Source organism: Sphaeramia orbicularis, chromosome 15 (assembly GCF_902148855.1).
Source record: "Sphaeramia orbicularis chromosome 15, fSphaOr1.1, whole genome shotgun sequence".
Classification (NCBI taxonomy): domain Eukaryota; kingdom Metazoa; phylum Chordata; class Actinopteri; order Kurtiformes; family Apogonidae; genus Sphaeramia; species Sphaeramia orbicularis.
Window position 1 is genome coordinate 25425402 of NC_043971.1, and position 27659 is coordinate 25453060.

Here is a 27659-nt window from a genome sequence, read left to right on the forward strand (position 1 = left end):
GTTTAGGATAGAGCACATCACGTATAATTACATGGAATCTATCATTAGGGACTATAGAAACAATTATTCCAATAAGAATGTATCCTAACATAGCGGTTCCTTGTCTGATTGCTATTTTATAGTGACATCTGTATTAATTTTCTTTTAACTTTACGACAGGGTAAGTTTAAGATGTTGGCTACGTGTGACTTTATATTCTCATTAGAAGCAGATCATCAAACTATTTAAAACTAGAACATTAAGTTTGATATTTAGATTTTTGCTTAAGGCTGGATTACTTTTGTTTGACTTGGTTTCGGGGAAAGCTTACTTAAATGCCATCTCTTGCTTTGTGCTGTGTGTTCTTACAGTTACCTGTGGAGTAAATGTGTCCGCTGTAAACCAACGGTTTCCGCTCTTGCCGTGTTATTATGATGGCTAGCTGTTGCTAGCAGGCTAGCTAGCTGTATGGCTGGTGTTGGTACTGCTGCAAAGAGGGCGATAATTAGCTAGCAAGCGGGCGACGCTCGCTCGGCAGATACTTCGTGGTAGACAGTCAGACAGTTCGCCTCTGTTCACACGGCTGATAAGACCATTTAACCGACGATGCACTGGAAATAGCGGTAAGGTGAGTGTCATACTGACCGTTAATCTAGTTTCACATGTTAAATCGTTAGCTTAGCAGCTGAATCATTCCGGTTAGCGGAGCGTAACGGCTCAGGCTATTCCCTGGTTTCAGACACATTCCAACAAATATTCCATGTTTACAAAAATGTTCATTTGAGTCTCAACCTCGGTTGGTGTTTATAGGTGCTTTTGTGGTTGACATGATGAATTACAGGGCTTGCTGGATGTAATGACACTGACTTTGTGGCACTGTTCACAGAAGATAAATTCATATTTTATTATTAAACATCCCAACTTAGCTCACCACCCCAGTAAATAGACACCGGGACGCTGTGTTGGCAGCAGAAGTAGTGCTGAAGTCCTTCACACATTCTTGTACATTAACAAACTATTACGTTGCTGATGTAGATAAACTAGGTTGTCTTGACATGTGCACTGGGTATTACTACCGAGCTGATCGGAAAAACAGCTTAATGGACAAAGCACCACTGGATCAGGACGGTGTTTAACGTTCGAAATCAGCAAAGATACTCCGCTGTACACCGGGACTTCAGTGTGTTTGGTGCTCTACTGAATGTTTCTTTTCTTTTTTTCAGGCTGATCATCACATGGGATTATGATACATATACTGAGTGGATTATTCATCATGGCTTTTGAAATTATGGAGTGATTTTTCCGATTAACATCATGCGCGCCGTCAAATCAGACCTCGTCCACCGCTGCCAGGATTCCCTGTCCTCACGTTTGGATTTATCAGGCGGTTTTTAAAGACCAGCTGCCGCAGCTGGATGTGCAGTCTTCTTTTTTTCATTGTGCTTCCAGCTAAACATTAACTATGTGTCTAAGCGGGTGGAATATGCCCAAATACATATAAATATCAGTGGGAATTTGTGCGTAGGAAGCCCAAAGAAGGAAGTCCAGGACGGGATAGGTACACAGAAACTAACCGTTCCCAAAGAAACATGGCCTCGGTTTGGAAGAGACTGCAACGTGTAGGCAAGCATGCCTCCAAATTCCAGTTTGTGGCATCCTATCAGGAACTGATGGTGGAATGCACAAAGAAATGGTAAGTTTGGGGATCACAGGAAACCACAGTGCTGTCATTTAACCCCCATGAAAACTGTGTGTCTCTGTCTGTGCTGGAATGCTGAGCTCATTCCTGGTGGCCATAATTCACACACATACACACACACATAGTCTCCTTGGTGTGCAGGCATGTCTGCATGCTGGGAGGGGCCGGCTGCCTTGTAAAATTGCTATGTTTTTTTTTCTTGTGCACCAATGCTGAATTTGTTTGGTTTGAGTCTTAGTCTACGCTAAAAAGAAAGGCAGTGAGGGGCTGGCTGCTTCATGTTCTGCTGGAAATATGATTCTGACCTCTGACCTCCCTGAAAGGAGGATAACTATCAGAGAATGTCAGAATTATTACAATCATCTCATGCTGTATCAGCTTCAAGTTATCTGGAGTGAATTGTGTTAATAATTCCCAATTTTCTATTAAATTGTTTCCAGTACTAAGCAGGGGCATTTGCAGTTATCTGTTTTAGTAATACTCCTATTCTAATGACCAATCCCAGGAAACTTTTAAAGCTGCCAAAGGCATTGACCTTTTGATCCTTTTACTTCTTTAGAAATGAAATGACCTTTTTACCACTGGCAGTGTCACCAGTAATGTCAGCAAAGTTTACATGCAGGCACAAGCTACAATGAAAACTAATACCCAAAGGTTTTAATTATGTGTTTGATAATTTTGACATTATGTCTCTGTGTTGCCAGAAATTTTTGAGAGAGAGTCTGTTTACGGTATTTATCTTTTGAAATATAGCCTAGGTGAGTGTGTTGGTATTGTTGGAAATTAATGAGCAGAATGACTTTATGATCTTATTGGATCTTTATGTTTTCTCCACTGATGTGATTGTGTACTTTTTAAATTTATATATTCAGTTCAGTGTGTTAACCAGAACAGATGCTCCAGGTAGATGGTTTTCTTTATCAAATACATGTTTTTAGTGGATTTTCCAAATATGTTATTTCACAGTAGTACTAAAATGTGGATATTGCAATATAAACACAGATATACCCTCTCAGAAGGCTTTACCTTCATTGTCCAGTATTTTTACCATCCATGTGTATTTCAGCATACGTAAAAGATGCATCTGGAGTGAACAAAGAGTGAGAGGTACTCTACGTTAAGGGGATGGGGTAGGTATCAACTATGTTTTCAAAGGCGAAGATGGAGTATGCAGATAGGTGTATACATACTTGGATTCCTCCTACAGGTATGAATCCTGTAGAGTGAAAAGTGAAGACTTGTGGAGCTAAGATGTAGCCTGCAGACATGGTCTTTCAAGTGGCTTACCGTAGGCGTGACTTGCACAGCCCCACTGAGCTTCGACCTGGGACAGATGTTAACGTGTTGGAGAATGGAATGAGAAAAATGTACATCTCTTCCCAGAGCAAAGGGTGGGTGGGCTCAGCACACAGTCACTAGTATGCTTTGTTTTGCAATTTGAGCCTTTTATGTTATTTAGTGGTAGAAATATACAAAATGCACTATGCAATTCTATAATTCCCTTTTTGTCTCTACTGCAAAATATGAGGTATCAATTTTTCCAGTTAATTTAGTAAAAAACAGGCATCAGCCAGTGAAGCTACACCTCAGCTTAAATGTCCTCTTTATGCTGTCAGAAAGGAACTGATGTACGGTACCTTAAACATCCTGAGAGTCTCTGTGAGTGTTTCCTCAGTCTCTGCTTGTCATTGAGGTGTGTGTGTGTGTATATGTTGTTGTACAGTACATGCCTGTCTCAAAGAGTGTGAGACAGCCTTGGCGCATGATTTTTGCCTTCCTTGGACTTCATCAGTACGGTATGTTATTGTTGCAGTGGAAACTTTTCCATCTTCACAGACTGGAAAGAGTCCTCAGAGCTGTGATGGATCTGAAATCCTGAAGTTATTTTTGAGTACTCTCTGGCTTTTGTTATTTTGCAAATCAATGATGGGAATAGGGTTTAATTAGGGGATGCCACTGTTAATGTACATGTGTTCCTTTATATGTAAGTGAGTGTATTTTACTTCAGGGGTTAAAAAAGTGTAGAGACCTTGCATGTAACTCCCCTTACTCCTGTGCAATCAGTCCTTCATCATCTCTTATCAGGTTGATGTTATATGTACGTATACCACTTTAGATCATTTTATCCCCTGTAAAAAAAAAAAAAAATAAAAAAAAATGTTCCAGTGCTTAAATCCTTTGTGAGGGTCTCAGATAATACAGTGTTTCCAATTAATGACACAGATTGTGGCAGCCTGCCATAGCCTATTTTACTCCTCCATGGTGTTATAGCAAATCAAAAATATTATAACATGCAGAGTCTTACTTTAACATGATTCTGATTTGAATTGATAAAGCACTTTGTGACTCTGTCTGTGAAAAGTGCTCTATAAATAAAATTTACTTACTTAACATGTCGTTAATGATGTATGTTAATCTTGGGATGAATTTGGAGCGAGCTATTATCACTACAGTGTTGTTAGCCATTTGTTATTTTTGTTAACTCATTATCATTACTTAGTATACAGTCCTCTTCTTTTTTGTCTTGCACTGGGGATGATAGAAGTGAAACTTAATCATCATAGTAACAAGGATGCTGTGTGTGTCTGTTACTGTGACTGCAAAATTATGAATATATCACTTGTGAAATGTAATAATTTAGCATTTTTTTTGGTTAATATCAGACCAGCAATAAACAGACTGTAAACATGCTCTGGTGTCTCATCTTATCAGTTAATTTTAATTCAAATAAATAAGAAAAAAAAGTAATGAGAACCTGTAGAGCAGTAAGAAAGTGAACATATCTGACAATTTTAGCTTCATATGTAAATTTTTTCATAATCACATCAAGTATGAGACTATTTTAAGGAGATCCACAGAAGCAAGATGAGCAGAGTTGGTTTTGTTTGTAAAGTTACTGGATAGTTTGCACAGCAGTGTTTTCCTGCTGGATTCAGGAGTGGCAACAGTCAAGGAGCTGAGGACTGGGGGGAGTTTCCTGTCAGATTTTATGTTTATAGATTTTTTTTTTTGTAAATCTATGACCTATTTTCTGTAATTGACTCCATGGTGGAGCAAGGGGGGTTTGCAATGCTCTCACACACCCATTTCAGCCTCCAGAATCAATTCAGATGAACCATTAAAACATTAATGAGTTCAGTGTTTGTGTTTGCCAGTGAAAAGGAGCCCCATTCACAATATGGCAGCACTAGCATCATATGAAACCAGATATTTAACATCCTTGTTAAAAACTGAGTCATCCTTTTGGTTGTCCATTTTCTATTGTAGGCAATCCGGGTCATTTATATGTGACTGATTTATTGGTGCTTCTTTTTAAAACATTCAGTTACATGAATCCACAACCGTAATCAGTGGGAGAATGTTATAAGAAAAAGTTTGGTATCAAGTTTTCCACACATGACTGGACAATAAAACACCTGCGTCATTTAACAGTGAGTGATGTAAAAGGTTGCACTGAAATATTAAATATGACCTATTTTAGTCATGAAGATCTTTTAACATTTCTTAAGCATGCCACTCTTTTTTTATTTTTATTTCAACAGATGCTTCTAATCAAGATTAACAATAATTCCAATTCACTTTAGCTCCATGAACTAATTATGATGCAGCCTGAAGTACAGACTTTGTTGTTTTAGTTTGCTAAACTGTTTAAGCATGTATTATTTCTTTTGCTGACTTGGTTCAGTAAAACCTATTGCTTTCCATCAAGGTCAAAGCAACTATTTTCTCTACACATTGGCATTATGGAACAGTACAAAGTCCCTCAATGGGTCCAATCAAGCGGTAACATGTAGACACAGTTCGTGTTCAACAGTCTCTGTCATGTAAGCAGAGTAACTTATATGCATGTAATATACATATTTGAGTAGGTATTTATAAGTATTTTAACATTATGTATAATTAAATTTGGGGAGATTAAATTTTTACATGAAAAAAATGTCAAATTACTGCTCTGTAACATGTGGACTTGAAACGGACACATTTTCTAAGCTTTATGCAAACATTCAAAACATGGGGGTCTCGACAGAAATTGATATCAAGTAGAACAAAACCTTTTAGATATTATGTTCAACTATGTTGAAAATAAATTTTGGAGTAAAATATTGAAAAGTCTCTGTTTTATTGATATGAGAATGTGGTTACACTTGGACAGGCTGCCATAGTAAGACGTGGACAACTATTTACTATTATATGCATCATCCAAAATGTATTAAAAGATCATTACTTTCTGAAAGTTTCACTCAAATATCTGAATTATAAGTAACTTGAATATTAAAAATCTGTATTTTTGTGGTAACACGTGGATAAGACCTTTTAAGCAACTCACAAATGTTCAAACTCATAAATATCAATAATATTCACAAAATAATGAAAATATAATTCTTGAAATGTAACTATCATCTATATAATCAACAAATTAAATAAATGTTAAAAAATTTTTAAAATATAATTTTTAGTGTCAAATTCGAACTATGGCTATGGTGTAAAAAGTACAATTGGTAAAATTGGTTGTAACTTATTTTCAATAAGTAGTATTTTAAAAAGGATAACAGTTCCATAAAATAGAGATCTTTAGCTAATAAATGATCCCACTTGATAAATGATGTGTGCAAATTTACTTTTTCATTTTGATGTTCTCTTTCGCTTGATCAGACCCCTATGTTAATTATTTAATAACTTACTCTCTCCACAGCTTCTAAGCACATAACTACAATTCAGACCAGTAAATGTTTCAGTTTATTCTTATATCTGTCAAAATGCCATAGAATTGTCTTGTATTCTTAGCCCATTTGTTTTACAGTTAGGTTTTGTTGTCCACTGGGGTGTGTGTGGAACTGTGTGTTCTTCCATGGATTAGAAAATTTAAAATCTACGCCTTGTCATTCTGCTAATTTTACTAATATGGAGCCAGCTAGACCCTTGAAGTGGAGAACAGGCACACTAAACCTAACTATGCAACTAACTTTAACATTTACACTTTTTTTCTATGCTCTTTACATGTCAAATAAACCTCCACAAGCTTCACCTGAACTTTGCTTGTGAGATTAAACAAGAAAGAAGCAAAGCATCTCAGTCAAATAGAAGGTTTATATTGGCAATGTCAGACTCTGCAGGTTGTTTTAAAAGATTACACCAAAAAGCTGAGTTGAAGGACACTGCTGTTTCAGCTTTTATTTTTATGTTATCCATTGATTGCATTTCCATTTCTGTGACACTTGATGTACCCTCAAATAATTTTTAGCCACATCTTTCCATGCATCTGTGTTGCGTAGTTACTGTTATATTTGACTTACTGTGTTTATTTGACCACCATTTGAGCTCCTCTCAAAGGCAGAACAGTTTCTGATACAACTGCTTGAGACACCTTTGTGTCAGCGCTAAGAAGTGGAGTGAATTTTGTATTGTTTACTACTGCATTTCCTGGCTGCCTAAAAACAGAAGTGTCCTCACTGCACTTTTTAGTTGACCTATATTAGCTGAACATAGATATTGTTTAAACTCAGAAAATGTGGCATTTGCTCCTTGGTAGCAAGTTCACCCCTGGCTTTAGTTTGTGCTGTTGACTAGGCAAGAAATGATTGTGTCTTAATGAAGGAGCATCTCATAACAGTCTTTTTGAAGTGTACATTCAAATATTTCCTTTTCACTGCTTTGTCACCGTAGTTTAATAAGTATTTCCAAAGCTGTAGTTTGGTCGAAGTGATTTTAAAACAAGTCTGGGACCAGAGAGGGGGCAGGTTTAGGAATACCTGCAGTAGGGGGGGTCAACTCTTCCTCAAAAGGAGAAAGGTTGAATAACATAACCCTTGCTCACTCTGTTAATTTCCCCTTGAGGCTGTAGCTTTTATGCAAGAATGTGTTTTTCATCAGCTCTCTGCTAAAATATAGTTTGAAAACACTGTCAAAAGTCAAAGCGTCACTGCTGTTAACAGACATGGTGACATGGTAGTGAGGATATGAGGATCATACCCTGGAAGCAACACACCGTCTGTATTGATTACATGGTAATTCTAGCTTGCTGCATGCAAGACTCCTCCTAATCATGACTCTCTCCCAGTCTGACACATGACATGACAGGAAAAGTTCTAAAGATGTTTTTGCATCAATCAAAGCCTGAAGTAACCTCGAAGACGTGCACACAAAACAACGGCTATTTCTTTCAACTGTGTTTTTGTGCATCCACTTTTATAAAGCACGCACAAACTAGAAGGGCATTCTCAGAGTGAATGCCTCAGCCTCAGTCCCACAGTCCTGTAGTGAAACTAAATGTCTTACGTAAGAAAAGTTGGGGAAAAATAATCCCCTTTTTACTCAATATGCTCTCAAAATTAATAGTTGTTTAACTGCCCCTGCTGTTATCCCAACCCCTGAAAATAAGGCACGTTAATTATTGGCAGCTGAGAATGGATCCTTCATAGAAAGTATGTTTAACTAACTTACTATTTGAAAAACACACGGACCCTGTACTTTCTCTCTTTTTGTTCAGTTCGAGTGAAGGAGATGAATTCCAGCATGTCTAAACTGAATGACTGTAAATGAAGGCATGTTGTTTGTTTCACAGTGTAAGCATCAGGCTGTCACTTGGCAGATTGTTCAGTGTTTCCCAGTGTGGAAGTGACCGGCCTGTGTCAGGCTGTGACATGTTGTCTTCTGTTGAGCATGTGTGCATTATGGCAACTCTCCATCATCTCGCAGCCAGAGCAACATCGTCCTGCCAACTTTTCTGACGTGGCCTTCATTCTATTCAAATGTGAAGGTGTTGACTCATCTCTGGTTTGTGTTTGGCGCTAAGAGATGACCACACTGCCAGGTGATGTATGGAACATCTGTGTTGTACAGAAACTGTAGGTAAAACTCAACATTTTTTCTCCCTTCTGAGGATTTGGAAAGCTATAGCTACTTTTTTAAACTTTGTTTAAATGGTTTACAATGCTTTCAGTGTGTTTGAGTTGGTATATTTAATTTTGTTTTATCTTAATTTGAATGAATTGAGCTATTCTCTTCATGCATAGTGAAAATGTTTGTTTTCAGTTATCAGCATGAATATTAAGTTGATATTAAATCTCAGAAGGTCCTGAGTTTGATCCCATTTTGATATATCAGGGGTTCCCAGAGTGGGGTATGTGTACCCCCAGGGGTACTTGGAAGAAGCCCAGGGGTGCTTGAAATTTTTTCTGGAAAAATACATTAAATACATCATCATGTACCAAATACAAAATAAATAATGAGAATTAATGCTGAAATATAAAACACAATAAATACATTCATATAATAATTTTATTGTCAGTAATCTTTTTTAAGCTTTGGTAACATTTTAAGAACATTTCTATTTTATATTATTCAAAATGACTTTATTTCAGTAGGTAAGTAATTATTTTTTGTTGATGAATTGTTGGTCAGTTATTAATTAATGACCAATTAATTTATTTTTCTTATCAGTGAAGGAGGGCACTTTTAAGTTTATATTTTGCACTCAAAATTTACATAAAAAATGTGTTTTTTAATATATATATATTACAGTTAAATATATGTTATTTGTTTACAAAGTTTTGAAAATATATACAGATATTGGCACAGGAATAAATTTTGCCTAATTTTTTGAAACCAAAATGCTGAAGTGAGAGTTGGGGGTACTAAGCTAAAAAAAGTATATTTCAGGGGGTACTTCACTGTAAAAAGTTTGAGAACTACTGTAATAGATGAATTGGTTGGTCTGAAATTGCCCTATGGTGTAAATGTGTGAGTGCATGGTTGTTTATCTCTAAATGTCAGCCCTGCAACAAATTGTCTACACATCCATGGTGTATCCCGCCTTCACCTATTGGTGGCTGGGATGGGCTCCAGCAACCCTGCAAAACCACTCCAAGTTTAAGCAGTTTGGAAAATGAATGAATGAATGAATATATTTTTTAGTTTCTTGGATAACTACAAGCAAAATTTCTTGGCTGATCAAAAATGTTCTGCAGTATATTGTGAATAATAGTGACCACAGCATATTCACTACTTTTTGTTAACAGCCAATCAGTGCGTTACATTTTACAGATATAAAAATTACTGTTGCACATGTCAGTTATTATGCAGTTGCAGAGTTTTCAAGATCTCTGAATGCTGCTCACCACTGAGTGAAGAGGGGGAGTGATTTTGGACTTAACACAAGTGGTTTCATAGTTGTTGAAATTCTTTTTTCATTCTTTAATTCCTCAGAATCCCAACATTTGTTGATGATTTCAGTCTGTTCATTCTTTTTCTGTGACAGTGCAGCTGGAAGCCATTCATCATCTCCTTATGATTCTGTAATTGTTTTCTTGCAACAAACCCATTGTCATCTGATCAGTAATATGCCCTTTGCCATTTTTCTGTCTTCTTGCACCACCCTTCATTTGTGTTTAACACATTTTACTTTCTCTCCTTTGCTCTTCCTACATGTCTTAATTGCTAAATATTTCTGCCTTCCTTTTTTCCTACTTTTTTCTGAGGATATCCCCTTAAATACTCTGTAGGGTGCAGTTATTTTGTGCTGCAATTATAGACACGCATATGTTCACAAACCCCATCCTCCTACTCACGCACACCAAGAGACATGAAAGATTGCAGGGCTGTGAAGCAGTCAATGGAGTGTTAAATGTGATGAAAACTCTGCTGGTGTGTCTGTCTCCACTGCTCTCAGGCAGGGAAGCACAAACAACCCTAGAGACGCTCATCATTTATCAGCTTGCATAGCTATGCAGCAGCATCTGCACCCTGATTATGTGCGTCTGGTCAAAACACCAGAAGCAACAACATATTAATGTTACATTTCAGTTCCTTCTGGGCCATTAGACTGTTATCACCCACTGCTGCAGCTAATAAACCCACTTTGTTAAAGTTCTGCACTTGAATTGTTGTTCATGTGCAGGTGCAGTGGCTCATGAACACATTGTCAGTTATAGAATTTTGAAAGTTTCTTCTCTCTTGAGACAAAGTTTTCTTCCCTCTTGTGGGATTGTCTTCTGTGGGAAGCAAACTTGTGGTCTGTACACCCTCAGAATTCTCCAGTCTCTATTACTAGGACATTAGACTTCTGGAACAGTTCAGAGTTGTTGGTTGATTACTCTAAGACATCTTACCAGTAGTAGTAATGTATCTCTATCACTAAGGAGGGCAGTAAAGAGTGCCTCTGTATTCTGGTTATCATGGATTCTTTTATCAGTAGTCTGTCATTGAATATTACTGTTACCATGAACTAAATGGTCAATAAAGGCCAAATATTTATTCAGCCAAAGGACAGATGTGTTTTTCTGTTTCTATTTCTGTCATTTGAGCAGGTACAGTGTAAGCGATAGTCATAGGGAGATAAGAGTCATGTTACTTGCAGCAAGGATCCACATCTGGACTCAAAGCAGTTGGCCTTGTGAGACAGAAATTGGCCTCAAACACTAGGGCATCTTGTTTCTTCACTGTTGGTGCTCGTACAGCACATGATGGCTGTGATTCCTGCTGTGTCAGTCATTCCCAATAGCTCTTGGCAAGTTGGTATATGAGTAGTTGTGGAGGAAGGGGAGGGTGGATTTTTACTACCTTATGTGACTCACTGAAAGGCAGCTACCTATGCGTAACTTCTTAACATCCCTACACTTGATATTAGTGATTTTTATTCATTCATCAGCATGCCTGGTATATAGGAAAAATGTCACGAGTTCCTACAGTGCAAAACATGAGAACACTTGAAGTAGTCTACACAGAAAATACTCAGTGGTGCTCTACTTTTCCTCTGGTTTTATCAAAGGTACAGTTAGTCTTATGATGTGAGAAGTGAGGAATTAAAAAGTCCTGACCTGATGATGATCAGCCCAAAGATACATTCTGTTCCAAATACATAAACATTAGGGAATGATACATACTTGCACTGGACATTGTTCTAAACTTTTGTCCAAACCACAGTTTCTATTGGGTTTCCACAGCTCACAAATGATCATGCGGAGAATTTGAGGCTTTATACATAGCTTTTCTTTTCGCTCTTTTCTTGGCTGTCAGTCATCATCAGACTGTTACTGTCTTTATTTATGCATTTGGACTCAACATCCCAAATAAAAATGTTACTTCCCTCAAAATCATGCATTCGTCATAATACTCTTAATCAAAAGTAAAACACAAATTAAAGTAACACCAGGTTTTTTCCCGCTTACTTTGTGCCATTTTTTGCAGTAATTTTGGATCTCCTCCTTGAATTAAGTTATAGTGACTTCAGTTATGTTTAAAATGGCATTTTGTCTTCTCTTGCCTTACCCACTGTGTGTGAGTGTGTGTTTGGTGTAGGCGGTCTGGAGTGTGACAGTGACACAGATTGTGTTTTCACTGCTGCATCTGTCTTCATAGCAAAGGCCACAGTTTGACTGATATCACAGCAAACTGAAAGCAGTCCCGCCTGTGTCTCATTCACTCCTCTTTTTTTTCTCCTCTTCCTAGATCCTCTCCTCCCACTCTGAACCATCCTGTTGTGGATGGAGTGAATGTGGAGTCAGCATTTGATTCAAACATGTATTTTAATAACATTCATTCTGCAAAAACTGCAGTAAATCAAGAAGTTCAAAACCTTTTTTTTCTTAATGAAACGGAGCTACACAGACAAAATAAAAGCTAATGAGCTAATTTTACTTGAAAGATTAGATAAATGAACCAGTTTAAACGCCTGAGTATATTCAGTATGGTTTAATTCACAGTATCATTGTTTATGTCCCTATTTATACAGCTGAAGAAAAATGGTTTTGCTGCACTATGGTTTATTATTTACATCTGGATCTGTACATTGCATTGATGCAGTGTATTATCAGTCATAGAGCCTGCATATCACAGAGTGCTTTTCTGTTTTGCTGTTTTGCATTGCAAAATTATTGTTGTGATGATGTCTCTTTCAGACTTACTACAGGGTGTCGCATCTACTTATTCTTCTCTCTTGGTTTCTGAGATTGACAGAAAGATGTGAAGTATTTCAGTGGATGCCAAAGCTCTTCCTCCTCTGAGTAATGTCGGCATTTAGAAAGGATGTTGCACATCCTCATCACCATATGTTTGTTTTGTCAAGATGGTGTCGTCGTTTAAAAAGAGTTTTTTATCACTTCAGTGCAGCAGTTGAAAATGTGTTAGAGGCGGCTGCCAACAGAGAGAAAAATTCAACTGTATTAGAAAACAGTGTGAACAGAAGGAGAATGGTGGTATAATAGGATGATACTGGACAGTGACCAACTGTCTTCAGCCTGTGGGCAATAAAGAAGCTAAGAAGAATAAACTTGACCTGCAATCTTTTGGAGTAGGTATCATCTGCTTTACTTTACCTCTGCAGTCCTGAGTATGGCTGCCTTACTGTGAAATGAGATGCATAACTGGAGACAGTATGGTCACATCGATGCCAGTCACAGTCATATTTTCTGGGCATGTGTCAAACTACAGCCATTTTGGGACAATATTGTCAGAATTCTGGAGGGCATCCCAAACCATTATGTCTCAAGGGATCCCCAGATCTTGTTTCTGGGATTGTTCCCAGAAGGGTTAATCATGAAAGAAGACATGTATTTCTTCAAAATAATGATTGTAGCCATTAAGAAGGCCATTACCAGAAGTTAGTTAAAAAGTGATGCTCCAAACCGAAGGGAATGGATGGACATTATGGACGAGATTTACAAAATGGAGAAAATGACTTTCTGTCTTTGAGTCAAAGCAGGTGACTTTGAACAAAACTGGAGGAAACAGACATAGATATCGACAGTGTTCACTCAACTGCATGATTCTTTCTTTCTTTCTTTCTTTCTTTCTTTCTTTCTTTCTTTCTTTCCTTTTGTTCATTTTGGATAGTATTTCTTGTACATGTATAAATGTATGAAAAAAATTAGATGCGTAAAGTGGTCTGTGGTTCCCAAGTTGGCTCTGATCTACAGCGTTTATGAGTTTTAACTAACTTGGATATGACAGACCAGTGATTCCAGTTCCAGAAATTGCCAATGGCAATTGCTACCAGGCATCACTGAAACAAAGGAAAAGTAGATTATTTACCATATCATTACTATTATTATTATAACTGCTATTACTATTAGTACAGTCAGAATGATAGTCACATGTACTAATCTTAATAATACTTTAAAATGTGAAAATCATGACCCATCTCTAATGGTGGCCACTGGCCACAGTTCAGGAGGGCACACTACTGTTAATACAGACAACATTTGCAACCCATAAGGGGGACAAAAAATACTACATTTTAGAAATCTCTCCTTAGGCCTCCATCTTATGTAATGTCTTCAGCTTATCTCTTGATGATGTCTCTTTCTAATGGTTCATCACTTTTTGCTTCAAGCATAGGAAAAAAATGCTGCCCTTAAGGCTGAAACAGAGAGAAAATGAGGTCAAATATCATGTAAAAGTCAGATAGCCTCTGGGCACTGGATTTACAGTTTTCTAATTGCAAAGCAAGTACTGTATGAAGAGGAGAAAAAAAACAAGAAGTTGATATTTTGTGAGTGTGCATGCTGTCTGGTATGGCGTAAGCTCTCTGTAGAACAATAGCTTCTCTATGTGAGGCCTCTCCTCAAGGCAGAAATTGTTGCCTGTCTTTCTCCAATTCAGCTCTTCTGTCTTTTCACTCCCTCTCCTCCTCTTTGACTCACTTTCCTCTCTTTTCTGTCTTTTCTCTCTCTGGACATAGTCTGATCTTTCTTCTCCCAGAGTGGCTGTTGCTGTTCTTGAAGAATCTTTGGTATACATGAGCTTGTGATGGACTATATGGTCATTCTAGAACAACTCCTCACTACTATATAACGTGTAGTCACAGCTCACTATGAAATGTCCAGTAGATTTCACTCCACAGAGGCCAGGTCAGAGGTCAGATCAGAGGTCAAGCTTATCCACAGGACATCAGTCCTAGAGACAGTACAGACTTAATTTTTCCTGAGCTTAATGGAGCTACTACTCACCCAGGAGCTTGAACCAGGTCTGCTGACTTTGAAGGTAAAAGCAAAGCCTGGGCTGACCTACGGGATTCTGGGATTTCATGTGCTCTGAAGAAAAGAAACTGAGTGTTGAGTGTTAAAATGAACCTGTTCCAACAGAAATGGAACAGTGGTTTATTGATGGCAGTGCAAGTCATTTAGTTTGTTTGCCTCACTTCATTGTCCCCACATTAACAGTAGAATCACATATTGAAGTGGCAAGGACAATTTTGTGAGCTGGTGGCAACAGTAGATTAATACTTTGCATGTTGGATGATTTTACACAGACTGTAAAAAGATAAATAACTGCATAACTTAAATCAGATTAAGTGTGGAAGATTTAGGGTCTCTAACAGCAGTGTGATTAAAAATGTATATAATATTTGGAATTATTTCTTCATTAGTGCATAATCATGTGAAAATAAGATTGTGTTTTGGTTTCCTTCAAATAAATCCAAAGACAGTGCATGTCTCTTCTGCAGAAGTGTTTCTACAGTAACTCAAAATAGATTTCTGTGTCTTGTTTTTTGTTTTTTTACATTTTATAGAAGGTGTAATCTAGAGTTAGAGTTTATTACTGTCACTAACAATGTTTGGAACGGAGTTAATATGCCTGCAACTAAATGTCTCTGAGGATGAAGGGCATTAAATATAATTTGTGGCTATCATAGGAGAGTCCAAGTAGTGAATGGGGGATTCAGGTGGTTGTAATCTGCAACATCTCTGTTACATCTCATCACAGATTACACAATGAAGTTTTAAATTCAGTATTGACTGTTACAGTGTTTGACTCAATTAGCAGTTTTGGTTCTGTTTGAGTTTTGGCTTAACAGTCGAATTTGTTTTGCTCCTGACCAAGTCAAACCACAACAACACTTGGGCCCCTTTACGTTTTTCCCCTGTCACATTAATCTATTGTGCATTTGTATGTGTATAGTATGGTTTGCATTTGTGTGCATCAAGTTATACTGCAGTCAACAGTCTTGGCTTAGCTGTGTCTCATGTTTAATTCATACCATGAATGACTGTTCGGGGGTGTGTGTTCACTGTGTGTGCGTGTCTGTCTGTCTGTGTGTGCACCAGTTGGTTGAGCCAGATGTTTGTGAATTAGACACATGTTCTGATGTATTGAACCGACAGTTGGACAGACTGTTAGAAATGGTCTTGGTAAATGAGTATATCAATCATTTTTGCTTGTACTCTTATCTATCTTGTCTTTCTTTTCTCACAGGCAGCCAGACAAACTGGTTGTAGTTTGGACGCGCAGGAGTCGGCGGAAATCCTCCAAGGTTTGTATTTTAATATGTGTAAACAAATTTTAACGTATATAAAGAGAGACAAGAAATACAAATTTAATTGAATGCATACCTTCTGAATACTTCATAAGCATCCATCCTCTGATGGGCGATGCAAGATAAAGTCTCTAAAATCTGAATGTGTAATGAAGTTCATATAACCACATTATAGATAATCTAATGATACTCATTACTTGTAAACATTTAAGACACATCTTAGTCTCACAGCTACACTCTTTCACTACCGATGTGTATCTGTGTGTCCTGCAGTCCCACAGCTGGCAGCCTGGCATCAAAAATCCCTACAGAGGAGTGGTTGTGTGGCCGGTACCGGAGAACATCGAGATCACTGTTACTCTTTTTAAGGTAGGCTATGGTGGTGCGACTCGCTCTGTGGCAAGCATTGCTTTGGTTTCTAAGAAGTAAAAATGTACAATATGACTGGAAGGTCCTCAAAAATGTAGTAATACTAGTGGGGTGTAAATGACACACTTGTACAGACAGGATCTGTCATGCTGCCTGCCTTACTTAAACATGCTAGGCCTCTGTGCTGACAGGCAAGCTCACTGGCCAGTGTCCTGTTACCTGCCTCTGTGCCTTAACCAGACCTACTGCCATAAATACCTACCTGTCTCTACCTGTCTTCACATTGGTGTTGGTAACAAACACATCACAGTGATATCAGCATGTAGATTATCAACTTTACAACAACCAAAACTAACTCTTATCTTAAATAATTATGCAGGTCTGAATACTACATTAATTGTCCAAGTACAGGGGTTGGACAAAATAATGGAAACACCTTAAAAAATCAACAAAATATAATTTAATATGGTGTAGGTCCGCCTTTTGCGGCAATTACAGCCTCAATTCTCCGAGGTATTGATTCATACAACTTGTGAATTGTTTCCAAAGGAATTTTAAGCCATTCTTCAGTTAGAATACCCTCCAACTCTTTTAGAGACGATGGCAGTGGAAATCGATGTCTTACTTGAATCTCTAAAACTGACCATAAATGCTCAATAATGTTGAGGTCTGGGGACTGTGCCGGCCATACGAGATGCTCAACTTCATTAGAATGTTCCTCATGCCATTCTTTAACAATTCTAGCAGTATGGATTGGGGCATTATCATCTTGAGGTGAAGGTGTTTCCATTATTTTGTCCAACCCCTGTGTTTCTGCTCTGTGTTGGGGAGCAATATTAACTCTTTCAGTGCCATGGGCCGATTAAATCGGCTTTACGAATGCAACCTTTAAAGTGCCACGGGCCGATCAGATCGGCTTTGGAGAACACGCCATATTTGTGTACAAACAAACCATCCACCCCCATTTCTTTCTCACATTTCGATGACGTTCTTTCTGTGTCCCCCTTTTGAGACCAATCAGACGGGAATTTGAGGTCACGCGACCGAATAATATTTTTATATCTTTTTAATGTTTCTTATTCTCCGGTGTTTCATCAGAGGGAGCCCTCCATGCCGGGGGGCGGCTGTGGACTCTGGGGGCTGTGGCGCCTTCTCTCACTGGGGTCCGCTCCTTTCTGGTGGGTGGGGGTCCCAGTTGGCCCTCTCCCACTAGTTGGGATGCGGGGCTGTGTTGCTGGTGCCTGGTCGCCGGGGTCGGCGGCTGCCTCCTGGTGTGGATGGCTCCCTGAGACAGCGCCTCCTAAATTGATGTTTTACTTTTACTTGTACATTTTTGTTCTGGTCTACCCGTGCTCAGTCAGTCTTCTTAAGTATGTGTGAGCTTGTGGGTTTGCATGTATATGTGTGTGTGTGTGTGTGTGTGTGTGTGTGCGGGTGGGTGTGGGTGGGGGGCGGTACTGATTTTTAAACTGATATGTAAAGCACTTTGTGCTACAGTTTTTAGTGTATGAAAAGTGCTATATAAATAAAGATTATTATTATTATTATTATAAATTATGCAAATTACGATCAATAATGAATCGGCTGCGTCCGGTGCGTTTTGAATCTAATCAGCAATCGGTCGGATGTTACCGAGTGGTTTCCTGCAGGATTCTTCAAATATTATAAAAACGACGCGAAATACTGAAAAACGGCCAAATTCTGTGGCACTTTTAAGGCTTATTAGCCCCTTAACTGTCTGGCACCGAAAGAGTTAAGGTGACTGCTAAAGTGATATTTCAGTGTTCACAACTGGGCTAAGACCTTGATCCTTTGGTTTTTAGACGTTACAGTGTTAATTAAATTTAAAAATTAGTTTTTTCATATCATTAATTTAATTAGAGCCCAGAAGATGTGGCAGTTGGGTAGATGAGAGGACAGTACAGCAATGTAAGACCAGAGATTCCTGTAGCAAGGCGTCAGTTCTTTTAAGAACACTTGTATTGTTTAGCAATATATTGTAGTTCTTCTCTTTAAAGTATTGTATGACTTTCATCACTAATTTTTCTTCTAATTTGTAAAACCCGAGTGATGGCCTCCTTATCACTAATCCATAAGTCTTTCCGTGCTAACGCACCTGAATCACTTCCCTCTTGGTGAACAACTTCAAAGTGTACTCCATCACAAACTGTTTGTTTACATATTAAACTGAAACCAAACCATCATTTGGGCCTTTTCAGAATTCTGTGTAGCAGCAAGAAGCAATGAAGCATTTCCATGTATTTTGCTGCTGTGGTCATACTGCGGCCGCGCGGAATTCCGAAAAGGCCCAAGTGACGGTTTGGTTTTGGTTTGCCAGTAACATTGGAAGCTATCAGGACCATCAAGGTTAAATTTTTTTTCGTCAGAGAATAAAACTTTCTTTCACCTCTCAATGTTCCATGTTTGGTGCTCTTGTGCAAAATCCAAACGGGCAATTTTGTGGCTTTGAAGGAGACAAGGCCTTTGAAGACGTTTTTTTGTTCTTAAAGCCTTTCTCTGGCAGATGCTGTCTGATGGTTATTGGGCTGCAGTTGGCATCAGTAACGGCATTAATTTGGGTGGAGGATTGTCCCATGTCTTGATGGACAGCCAATCAGATCCTCCGGCTCAGCACTGGTGAAATTTTTTTTGGGTCTACCACTTGACTTTTTTGTTCCGTAACCCTCAGGATCTTTTAAGAAATTCATAATGACTCTTACTGCGTCCTACCTCAACAGCGATGGCGGGGTTATGAGAGGCCTTGCTTATGCAGCTCAACAATCCAACCACTTTCAAAGAGACAAAGCTTTTCTGCGTTTGCCATCAGGAGGTCATGACAGTGTGAATACATGACAGAAAATGACATTGAATCCACATTTTTGCGCAGATTTTGGCTTTTAGGTCTGTGGTCTTAAACTTTCTGTCGGCTGATGAACACCCTATTTCAGTTTTAATTATTGTTTTCAATAAACTGCTTACTCATTTTTTTTTTGTCTCACTCCCATTTCTTCTTTTTTTAAATTTGAAATTCTTTCTTAGAACCTTCTTAAGATCTGACAAAAGTGCAAAATGTAAATTGATGCAATTTTTCAACTGTTATTAAAATTTTGATTTGGTGTGTGTATATATCTATCCATCCAAAGTAACTACTTCATCTGGAAGTTTTGTTCTTGTCATCTAAAGTCTAAGGATCATGTGTCCTGGCACAGTTTTCTAGACCAGTGCCCCCATAACATGCCTTACATTGCTTGTATTGCGTGACCAGTTTCATTTTATGTCCCAGATAAAGCCCCCCCCTCCCACTTCCTCCACTGACGCACTACTCAGCAGAATCATCCATATCACAATAAATCTAGTAACAGTGCCACTGCAAAGCATAAGCTTGTTTTTTTTTTTTTTTTTTTAATTAAGGTTTATGGGGCTACTAGAATAGAATAGAATACAATATCTTTATTGTCATCGTAACAAATACGAGATTTAGAAGTGCCATCCAATCTGTACATCATATAAAAATCTACTGTGAACAATGAAATGAAAGCAGCTAAAAGAAATAGGTAAAAAAATCAAGCAGAAACTCATCTCTCATACATAAGCATACGTTCTGTTATTGCACCGATCCGTCAAAAAATATATTGCCTGTTAAATGTGTTTTTCTGTATTGAGTGTGGCGACTGCTGTACTAGTACTACATTAGTCAACTTTAAACACAATGTTACTGACACAATAAAATGGTGAACATCATGCTCTGGGTAGCAGTCATTTACAGTATTGTTAGTTCAACCACTTACCACAGCTACAGTCGAGCTATCAAGAAAAGAAATCCATTCTGTAAAATAAACAGAAACTCCTCAAGTACAGCTCAGCAGGCAACAATAAAGCCTTTTATTTGACCTGAGATATTAACACAGCAATCATTTTTGTACAGAGGTCTGATGTGAGTGTATGGCAGCCAGGGCTTTTAGCAGCAGCTCCATTGGCCATCAACAGTATCCGTTAGTCTTAGTTTCAGTTGTTATAGAAAACATTTACTATAATGAATGTAAGTGTTAGAAGCCCTAATCATTGATATAAAACTGTCAAGACTTAGGGTTCTGTGCAGTATGATGTTTTATGTGTAGACTTTCACTAGCTTCTGGATCCATGTTAGCAGTGTGCCTTAACAAATTTAAAGTAAATGTATCGGAGTTCCATGGGGTTTGCAGCTTACCTGACTTTAGATATCACGTTGTTGTTTTTCTTTTTGCCTGAAGCACTGCAGTGAAAATAGCTGAGTTCAGCAGTATCTCAACTTGTACCTCAGGGGGAGGTATATTATCAGGCAGCCTAAGATAAACTCAGAACATAGCAAGAAAAAACAGAAATTGTATTTAAAAAAACTAACTGTGGCTTGGCTGCTCAGTTTAGAGATAGAAATCGATGCTAAGAGAGTCAAGGTGCAGAGAGCAGAGGAGGAAGCCAAACCGCAGTGAACTCTAGTTTCTGATAGTGACTCTAACCTTCCTCTTAGTTTTACTTATCTTGAGTCTTCATGTGTTTGGGAGACAGAAATGTACATTCAACTGGTAGAGAAATAAGAGAGGATTAAAAATATGGCGTGTCTAATTCTTGTGCCCAAGTGGGTGTTGGTTTTTGACTGGTGTGGCAGACTGCAGGAATATCGATTTCCAGGGGTGTGTCATGAGTGCAGTTAGTCAGAAAGGCCATCAGTGCATGTTTTTACTTGTGTGTGTGTGTGTGTGTGTGTGTATCGCTTCATATTGATTTTACTGAAACATATATGTCTATGAAAGGTTAGAGTTAATCTCTTACATTTCTGTCAGTTAGTGATGCCAAATACTTTTTTGTTCATGTTCCAATATGAGAGCCTATGAGAGATGATGGGTGAAATCTGAATGTGCTCAGGTCTGTGTGCTGCAGTGTACTTCTGTTGTGTATATGGTTTTTATGTGCTCTTCAGATCACGGGGAAGGTCATTGCTACAAGCAATACCTCGGTTGTCTGCTGTCTCACTGCCTCCATTACTGTCTCCTTTTATCATCTCAGACATACAGCAAGGGACATTTCAGATCAGTCTAGCACGTATGATAATACTTGGGACTGGCAACAGTTGTTGCGGCAGAGTCAAAAGCTCTCTGTTAAATAAAAAATAACCCAATGGGAAGGATGGTCAAAGCAGGTCAGTGGGGAGGAAAGTATTTAGATGGAAATAGTCAATTACAACAGATAACTTATCACTTGCACTGTGTTTTCTGTTCTCCAAGTTCTGTGTTAAATGCTTGGTTGTTACCTAAATTAGATGTTCTGCTGTGCCTTTGCTTCAGTCTTGTGTTGCATTTACTCAGCATGATATTGGCTTTCATTCTTCTCAAATTGTGCAACAATTGTAAGTTTAACCCTGTGTTTTCTTGTTTTATGGTCTCACAGGACCCACATGCAGAGGAGTTTGAAGACAAAGAGTGGACATTTGTCATTGAAAATGTGAGTACAGAATTTGTTGCCCCAACTGGCCATCTTTATTTTTTGTCTTTGTTACAGTGGTCCTATTTTTATTAATACACCATTTTATACCTTTTTACACTGGAGGTAAGTCAAAGCACATTGATTGGTAGACTTGCTCAAAGGCACCTGGGCTTTATTATTATTATTATTATTATTATTATTATTATTATTATTATTATTATTATTATTTTGTAATGACCTAAAGTACATGGGTGTAAGCAATGAAATATAAATATAATGAAATATCACAAATAAACCTTAAGCCAATGTTTAATGTAATATAACAAAATATCAGACTCCATTCTCTGCAGTCTGCTACAGAAAACTCTTCATTACATGGGCATGTTCTGCCACCATGTGGTCAGATTGTGCTATTACATGCATCTGTTAGGGTTGAACCAGCACTGAACCCAAGTTGAACAGCAAGGGTCTGGCCTGTATATGTCTATGTACTAAATTGCATTTCATCAAACATCCTGAGGTAAAAACTCTCAAATGGTTTGGGAAATATTCAGGAGCAGCTGGGAACGAACCAAGAAAAACTAACTTAATAACTGGCCATTTCATGTATTTTTCCCTTTTACTTGTTTTTTGTTTATTGCTATAAGTGTACATTGCTAGATGAGTGTTAGAACAGAAAAAACTATAACGTTAAAGTGAACCACAAAATAGTTAGCATGTAATAGTATGGCTGTTTACCTCTGCTGTCATAGGTGCTGACTTGCTGGGTTAAAGTAATATAAATGCATAACAAATTAATGAAGTAACACAGTTAACATGTGTTTCTTTTGTACCATTGACCAGTTAAAAATGTTTTGTTTCATATACAACACTGACAAATCATTATATTTTTCTTTTTTGCCATTTTGGTCTAATAGTTAAGGTTCAGTGGAGTTCAGTTAAGATTTAAAGTGAGCTAATCAATATGTAAATCTGCACAGAGATGTATTGTTTGTGGAAAATTTGGGAGAATAAAGGTGAAGCTGGAGTTTAGAAGTAAAATACCTAGTTTTTGTAGAGGCAGATGTCATGCTTATTTAACCTAGAACAAACAGAATAATTTAACAGGAAATGTAACAGTAACCCTATCATATAAATGATAAAACAGATGATATTTTCTTTGTTCTTGTTTTTTGATGTGTATTTGTGAATTAATATGGTGATACAAAGCAAAGTTGTTTAGTTGCATGTGACTGAAATATTTCCTTTATCTTTTGCCAGAAGGGATCATGTGCTAGCAGAAGTTAATCCTATTCTTTTCCATCATACAACCCAAAAGAATATTTTTCTGACTCAGATGATGAAATGGATACTTAACCATTAAGTCGCAGCTAATGTTAACTTTCAACTTCACTAATGTGTAAACTTGTTGAGTGTAGAACAGGAAGGTGTAAGATGTGTGACACTCTCTTTTATAGAGTGTCTATGGAAAAAGAAGACATGAGTGCTCACTGAGTGCTTTGACGCTGTCACTTTATATAGATGTCAAGCTCAAAGGAGCAAGAGCAGAAACAGCTCTACCTTTTCTGCCTTTTGATAAAAAGCTAAGAAGACAAGCAGGTCAGCTGGTGTTCTCGGACCAGAGCGTGGGAGAGAGTAAAAAGAGCAAAAAAGAAGAGAAAAAGACAAGTTTGTGGGTTTGCTTGTGTCTCTGCATACCTGACTAATGACAGAGAGATCAAAGCCAGAGCAGTCGACTGACAGCAGGAATGGAGAGGAATGAGGAGGCCAAAAATGACAGAGGGAGGGAGGAAAGAGGAGAGGGCAACCTTATACCTCTATATGCACAGATTCACAAGGAGGGCAGTGATGAAGAGGATGGAAATTAGAGCAAGACAGAAAAAAAACACGGATCAGCATTGTCACTTTACACCTAAAGTACTTTGTTCCTTCAGATTTTACACACTTAATCTTATCTTAGTTGTCATTCTACCTGCATATCTATTGCCATCATAGCCATGTAAGATGTAATATTAAAAATAATTAAATCTGTTTTTTTTTCCCTGTTAATTATTTTATATAAGTTAAATTGATGGTTTCTGGTATAATTGAATTCAAACGTGGCGAAAGCTTAACACAGTAACTTATTTAAAAAACAAGTCTGCTATTGGTAGGATGGTTAGAGAAGTAGCTCGTAAGGGAAGTCTGAACTGGTTCGATTCCTGGACCAGAAGAGAATTTATTGGTTGATGTGCCCTTGAGCAAGGCACTTAACCATCCCATTTGCTCCCCAGGTGCCTGACATGGCAGCCCACTACTCCTAGTCTGCAGTGTGTAGTGTGTTCCTGCATGTTCAGCTAGTGATGGGTTAAAGGCAGAGGGTCCATTTTGGTGTGTGTTGCACATACAATATAGTGACAAATAATCTCTCTTTAAAAATCCCTCTGGAAACTTTTTATAAAAAGTGTCCACAAGAGGGCAGTATACCCTAACCTCTGTGGAACCCTCAATACTTTTTATTAATGAATGTCTTGGATAGTGAACCCTCATGTTACCAGTGTGTGTCTGTATAGATGTGTAATTCCCAGGCTTAATTGTAATGTTGTTAAATGGAGTGATATGATGTTTACAATACTTCCTGTAGGTGCGTATTGTATGTTTGCATATGTTCTTTTGGTGTCTGGGCTCATATAAAAGCAGCTTGAATGAATGTGTCGGTGAGTGCTTCTCTGTGGAGGAGGAGCAGGCAAACAGGAGAGGTGAGTTCTTCTGACCCCTCATCAGACGGCAGAGGAAAAAGGGGAAGAATACGCCATTGTGCCCGAGCGCTGGAGATGATGAAATTTAAGATCCCTGCGCTGTGGCTTCGTCTTAATCTGGGGGCCAACCTCATGCTAGGCTAATCCCTTGCCGTCGAATTACTGGCCCCGGCTAGATTGTATTTTGTCATTGAAAATGGCAGTGTCAAACACTACCTTTTCTCTCCTCTATTTGTTCGTCTGCCAAGGCGAATCGCATAATCAAAAGATGGAGAGAGAGAGCAAAAAAGTGAAAGAGATGAAGAGAGGGAGGGAGAGGTGGCAGGCTGAAAATGGCTACACAGTAGTATCTCTAAATTGCATGCTACCCTTGCCTTTCACCCTTTTTCAAATGGGCACGTATTATCAAAAAGGTGGGCAAATTGAGAGTCAAAAGATTGGATGGCTATATTTGAACGCATTGTGCTGACAGGCTCTTTTGTGTGTGTATGTGCATGGGGGGGGGGGTTAATGTGTGTATGTATGTCTGTGTGTATTCTCTTTGCTTTTGCATATCAACCAAAGCTGGAGATGGTAGTCCAGCATCCCTCAATCTTCAGAGCTTTGTGGGAGGATTTAGAGAACACACACACACACACACAGGACCATTGTGTTTAAAGTGAGAAGCTATCATGTCTGAATACATTGAATATACACTGATACACACTCCACAAGGCCACTTGCCTTGCTTTTCCTCCATCTTTTCCTCTGAATCAAACTGCTTTTTCACTCACATTACATAAATATCACTCAGAAAAGCTGGAATTTGTACATCTGCTCTGCCAAATCTCTGCTCACACCATTTGACAGCCTGTCGGTGGCATGTCGCTACATTTTAAATATTGATTCCAAAATTGCAACTGGCTATCATCAACTGTTCTCCAGGGCTTTTCACCACATTTCACTCTTTAGCCGCTTCTGTCAAGCCCTGTCCACACTTATACAGACATTTCCCTGCATGTTGCCTCTCATCCACACCCTCATTGTTTGTATCACTAAAAAGATTTTTTTTTTTCCCAAATGCCTCCTGGTTATGTATGTGTATCTGTGTGGACATGTATAACGGAGACTATGGGAAGCAATGACGTCACACCTTATTTTACCCATTGTTTCTTTGTGTTTACAACTGAACTTGGCATTGCTGCTCCACTTCAGCGGCACGCATCTGCTCTCTTTGTTGCACTGCCAGGAAAATAAGCTCACCTTGCATGTTTTGAAAGTGCTTCTGCGATGTTTTTTTTTTAAGGTTCAAAATTAATGTTTTTCTCCCAGTTGCCTAAAATCTTACTTCAAATTTTTAACTCATCCCTATGCAAATTATTATTAGGTATGTACAGATATATTCAGCTGTTGGTTTATAAAATGACATTTCACTGATGTTCATGGCAGACAAGGTTATATTATGGATTTTTGGTCAATTGAAACTAGGGTCATGAGAACCTGGAAGACTTTCAAACCATTCGTTCGGTTTTTCAATAAAGACCTCTGGCCACAAAAAGAGGGATAAATATCAAGATAAACACACAGAAAACAACATTGAGATTGGCCCAGAATGTAATAGTAGGTATATCCATATTGCCACTTGTCAAATAACTAAAGTTCAGTTCATTCCACTTGTGTAACTCTCAACGGAGATGGGAAGGAAGCTAGCTGTGTCCTCACTCATCAGTGCTGCTTGACATGTTTTTGAGGTAGAACCTATCACCCCCACTGGCCTGGCATGCTTATTTGAGCACTTCATGTCTCTTGTGTACATAGATGTATCCTAAAATCCCCAATGCAACTTATATCAAACATGGCAAGTGCATTAATATTAATGATTTACAAATGAATAACATATGAATGCTTTTGCATACTGTGTAGAGATGTTAACTTTTTAAGCACACTTTATTGTAAGGTTTGTTTGTTTAGTTCTTCTGCCATTTTTGTCTCTACTTCCTCTTCTCCCTTCTCTCTCTTTCGTCCCTTTTCCCTCTCTCTCTGCCTCTCAGTCATCTCTCAGACGTGTTGTCCTGTCTATTGTGGACCACATCCAACTCCATTAAGGCCATTGCTACGCCACATACCTCCCATTTATACACACTCACATAGCTACACACTGTCACATACTAACACACACTCATCTCAGAGCATGCACAGTAGAAAAACCGTGACCACAGTCGCCCACACACACACACACACACACCATCCTACCTCCATTACCTTTGCACACACTCCGCGACACACAAACACATACACAAGTCACTCTTCTCTGCATTGTACCCATAGCTATGGTGTGTATACTGCCTCCCCCCCGCTGCCTGGAACACATTACGTAGGCCAGTGGCTTGTGAGCGCTGACTGGGCCTCGGGGAAGAAAAACACAATTATTTCAGCCCTCGGCTATTCACGCAAAGGTGACAAAAGCTGGTATGAAGTATGAAATCCCTAAAGTTTCTCCTGTGCCGAGGCCGTCAAATTGGGATTAATTTGCTCGTGTGCATGCGTGTGTCTCCAAAGTTTTTACCTTTGCTCGTTTCCCATTTCTTAAATAGTTTGGAGAACTCAAAAGGCCTAATTTATTGTGTGAGAGAAGATGAGGTCGTGTGTTTGCTGGGGTTGTTAGTGTGTGCTCACAGTGCTAATTTTAAATGATGAAAATCCTTACAGTGTGAAGCTGGAAGGTTGTGTGTGAGTGTGTCTGGAGAAAGATGTGGGGGGTGCTTGGTATGGGATCACACATTTGCACACATTTTCCAAATTAATTTAATCTAATTAATCGCCCCGAGGAGAGGCAACAGATGCTGGTGATTACCCCCCGCGCCTGAACCGCTCCTTATGAATGTAAACACACAAACCCACACATGAACACACAAACCCACCACACGTGCACACACACTCTAACCCTAAAACCATGTTTCAACCCACATAAAGCCATTTAAACTTTTAAGAACCAGCAAAAATGTCCTCCCAGTTATGGATTAAACACTAAAATTTGACCTCACATCTTCATGAGACCAACACGTGCTACACCACAAACAAACCTACCTATAATGGTGTGCTCTTGTTTTATCCATATTGCTTTAAATTGTTACATTTTAAAAAGTCACTTATATTACAACAACAGAGCATTTAATTTCGCAAA

General features: G+C 38.5%; 1 protein-coding gene across 8 annotated transcripts in view; it reads left to right on the forward strand.

Annotated features, from left to right (window-relative positions):
• Nucleotides 1–202: 202 nt before the first annotated feature.
• Nucleotides 203–27659, forward strand: part of ehbp1 (EH domain binding protein 1) — a 150873-nt gene continuing 123416 nt past the window's right edge. For 4 of the 8 annotated variants that reach the window (XM_030155379.1, XM_030155385.1, XM_030155382.1 and 1 more), the window contains exons 1-5: nt 203–607; nt 1203–1672; nt 15869–15926; nt 16203–16298; nt 21723–21776. In XM_030155379.1, coding sequence (XP_030011239.1) covers nt 1569–1672; nt 15869–15926; nt 16203–16298; nt 21723–21776 — 312 coding nt within the window. In that variant the 5' untranslated portion in view covers nt 203–607; nt 1203–1568. The remainder of the gene's footprint in view (nt 608–1202; nt 1673–15868; nt 15927–16202; nt 16299–21722; nt 21777–27659) is intronic. The other 4 variants (XM_030155386.1, XM_030155384.1, XM_030155387.1 and 1 more) reach the window with 2 other exon arrangements.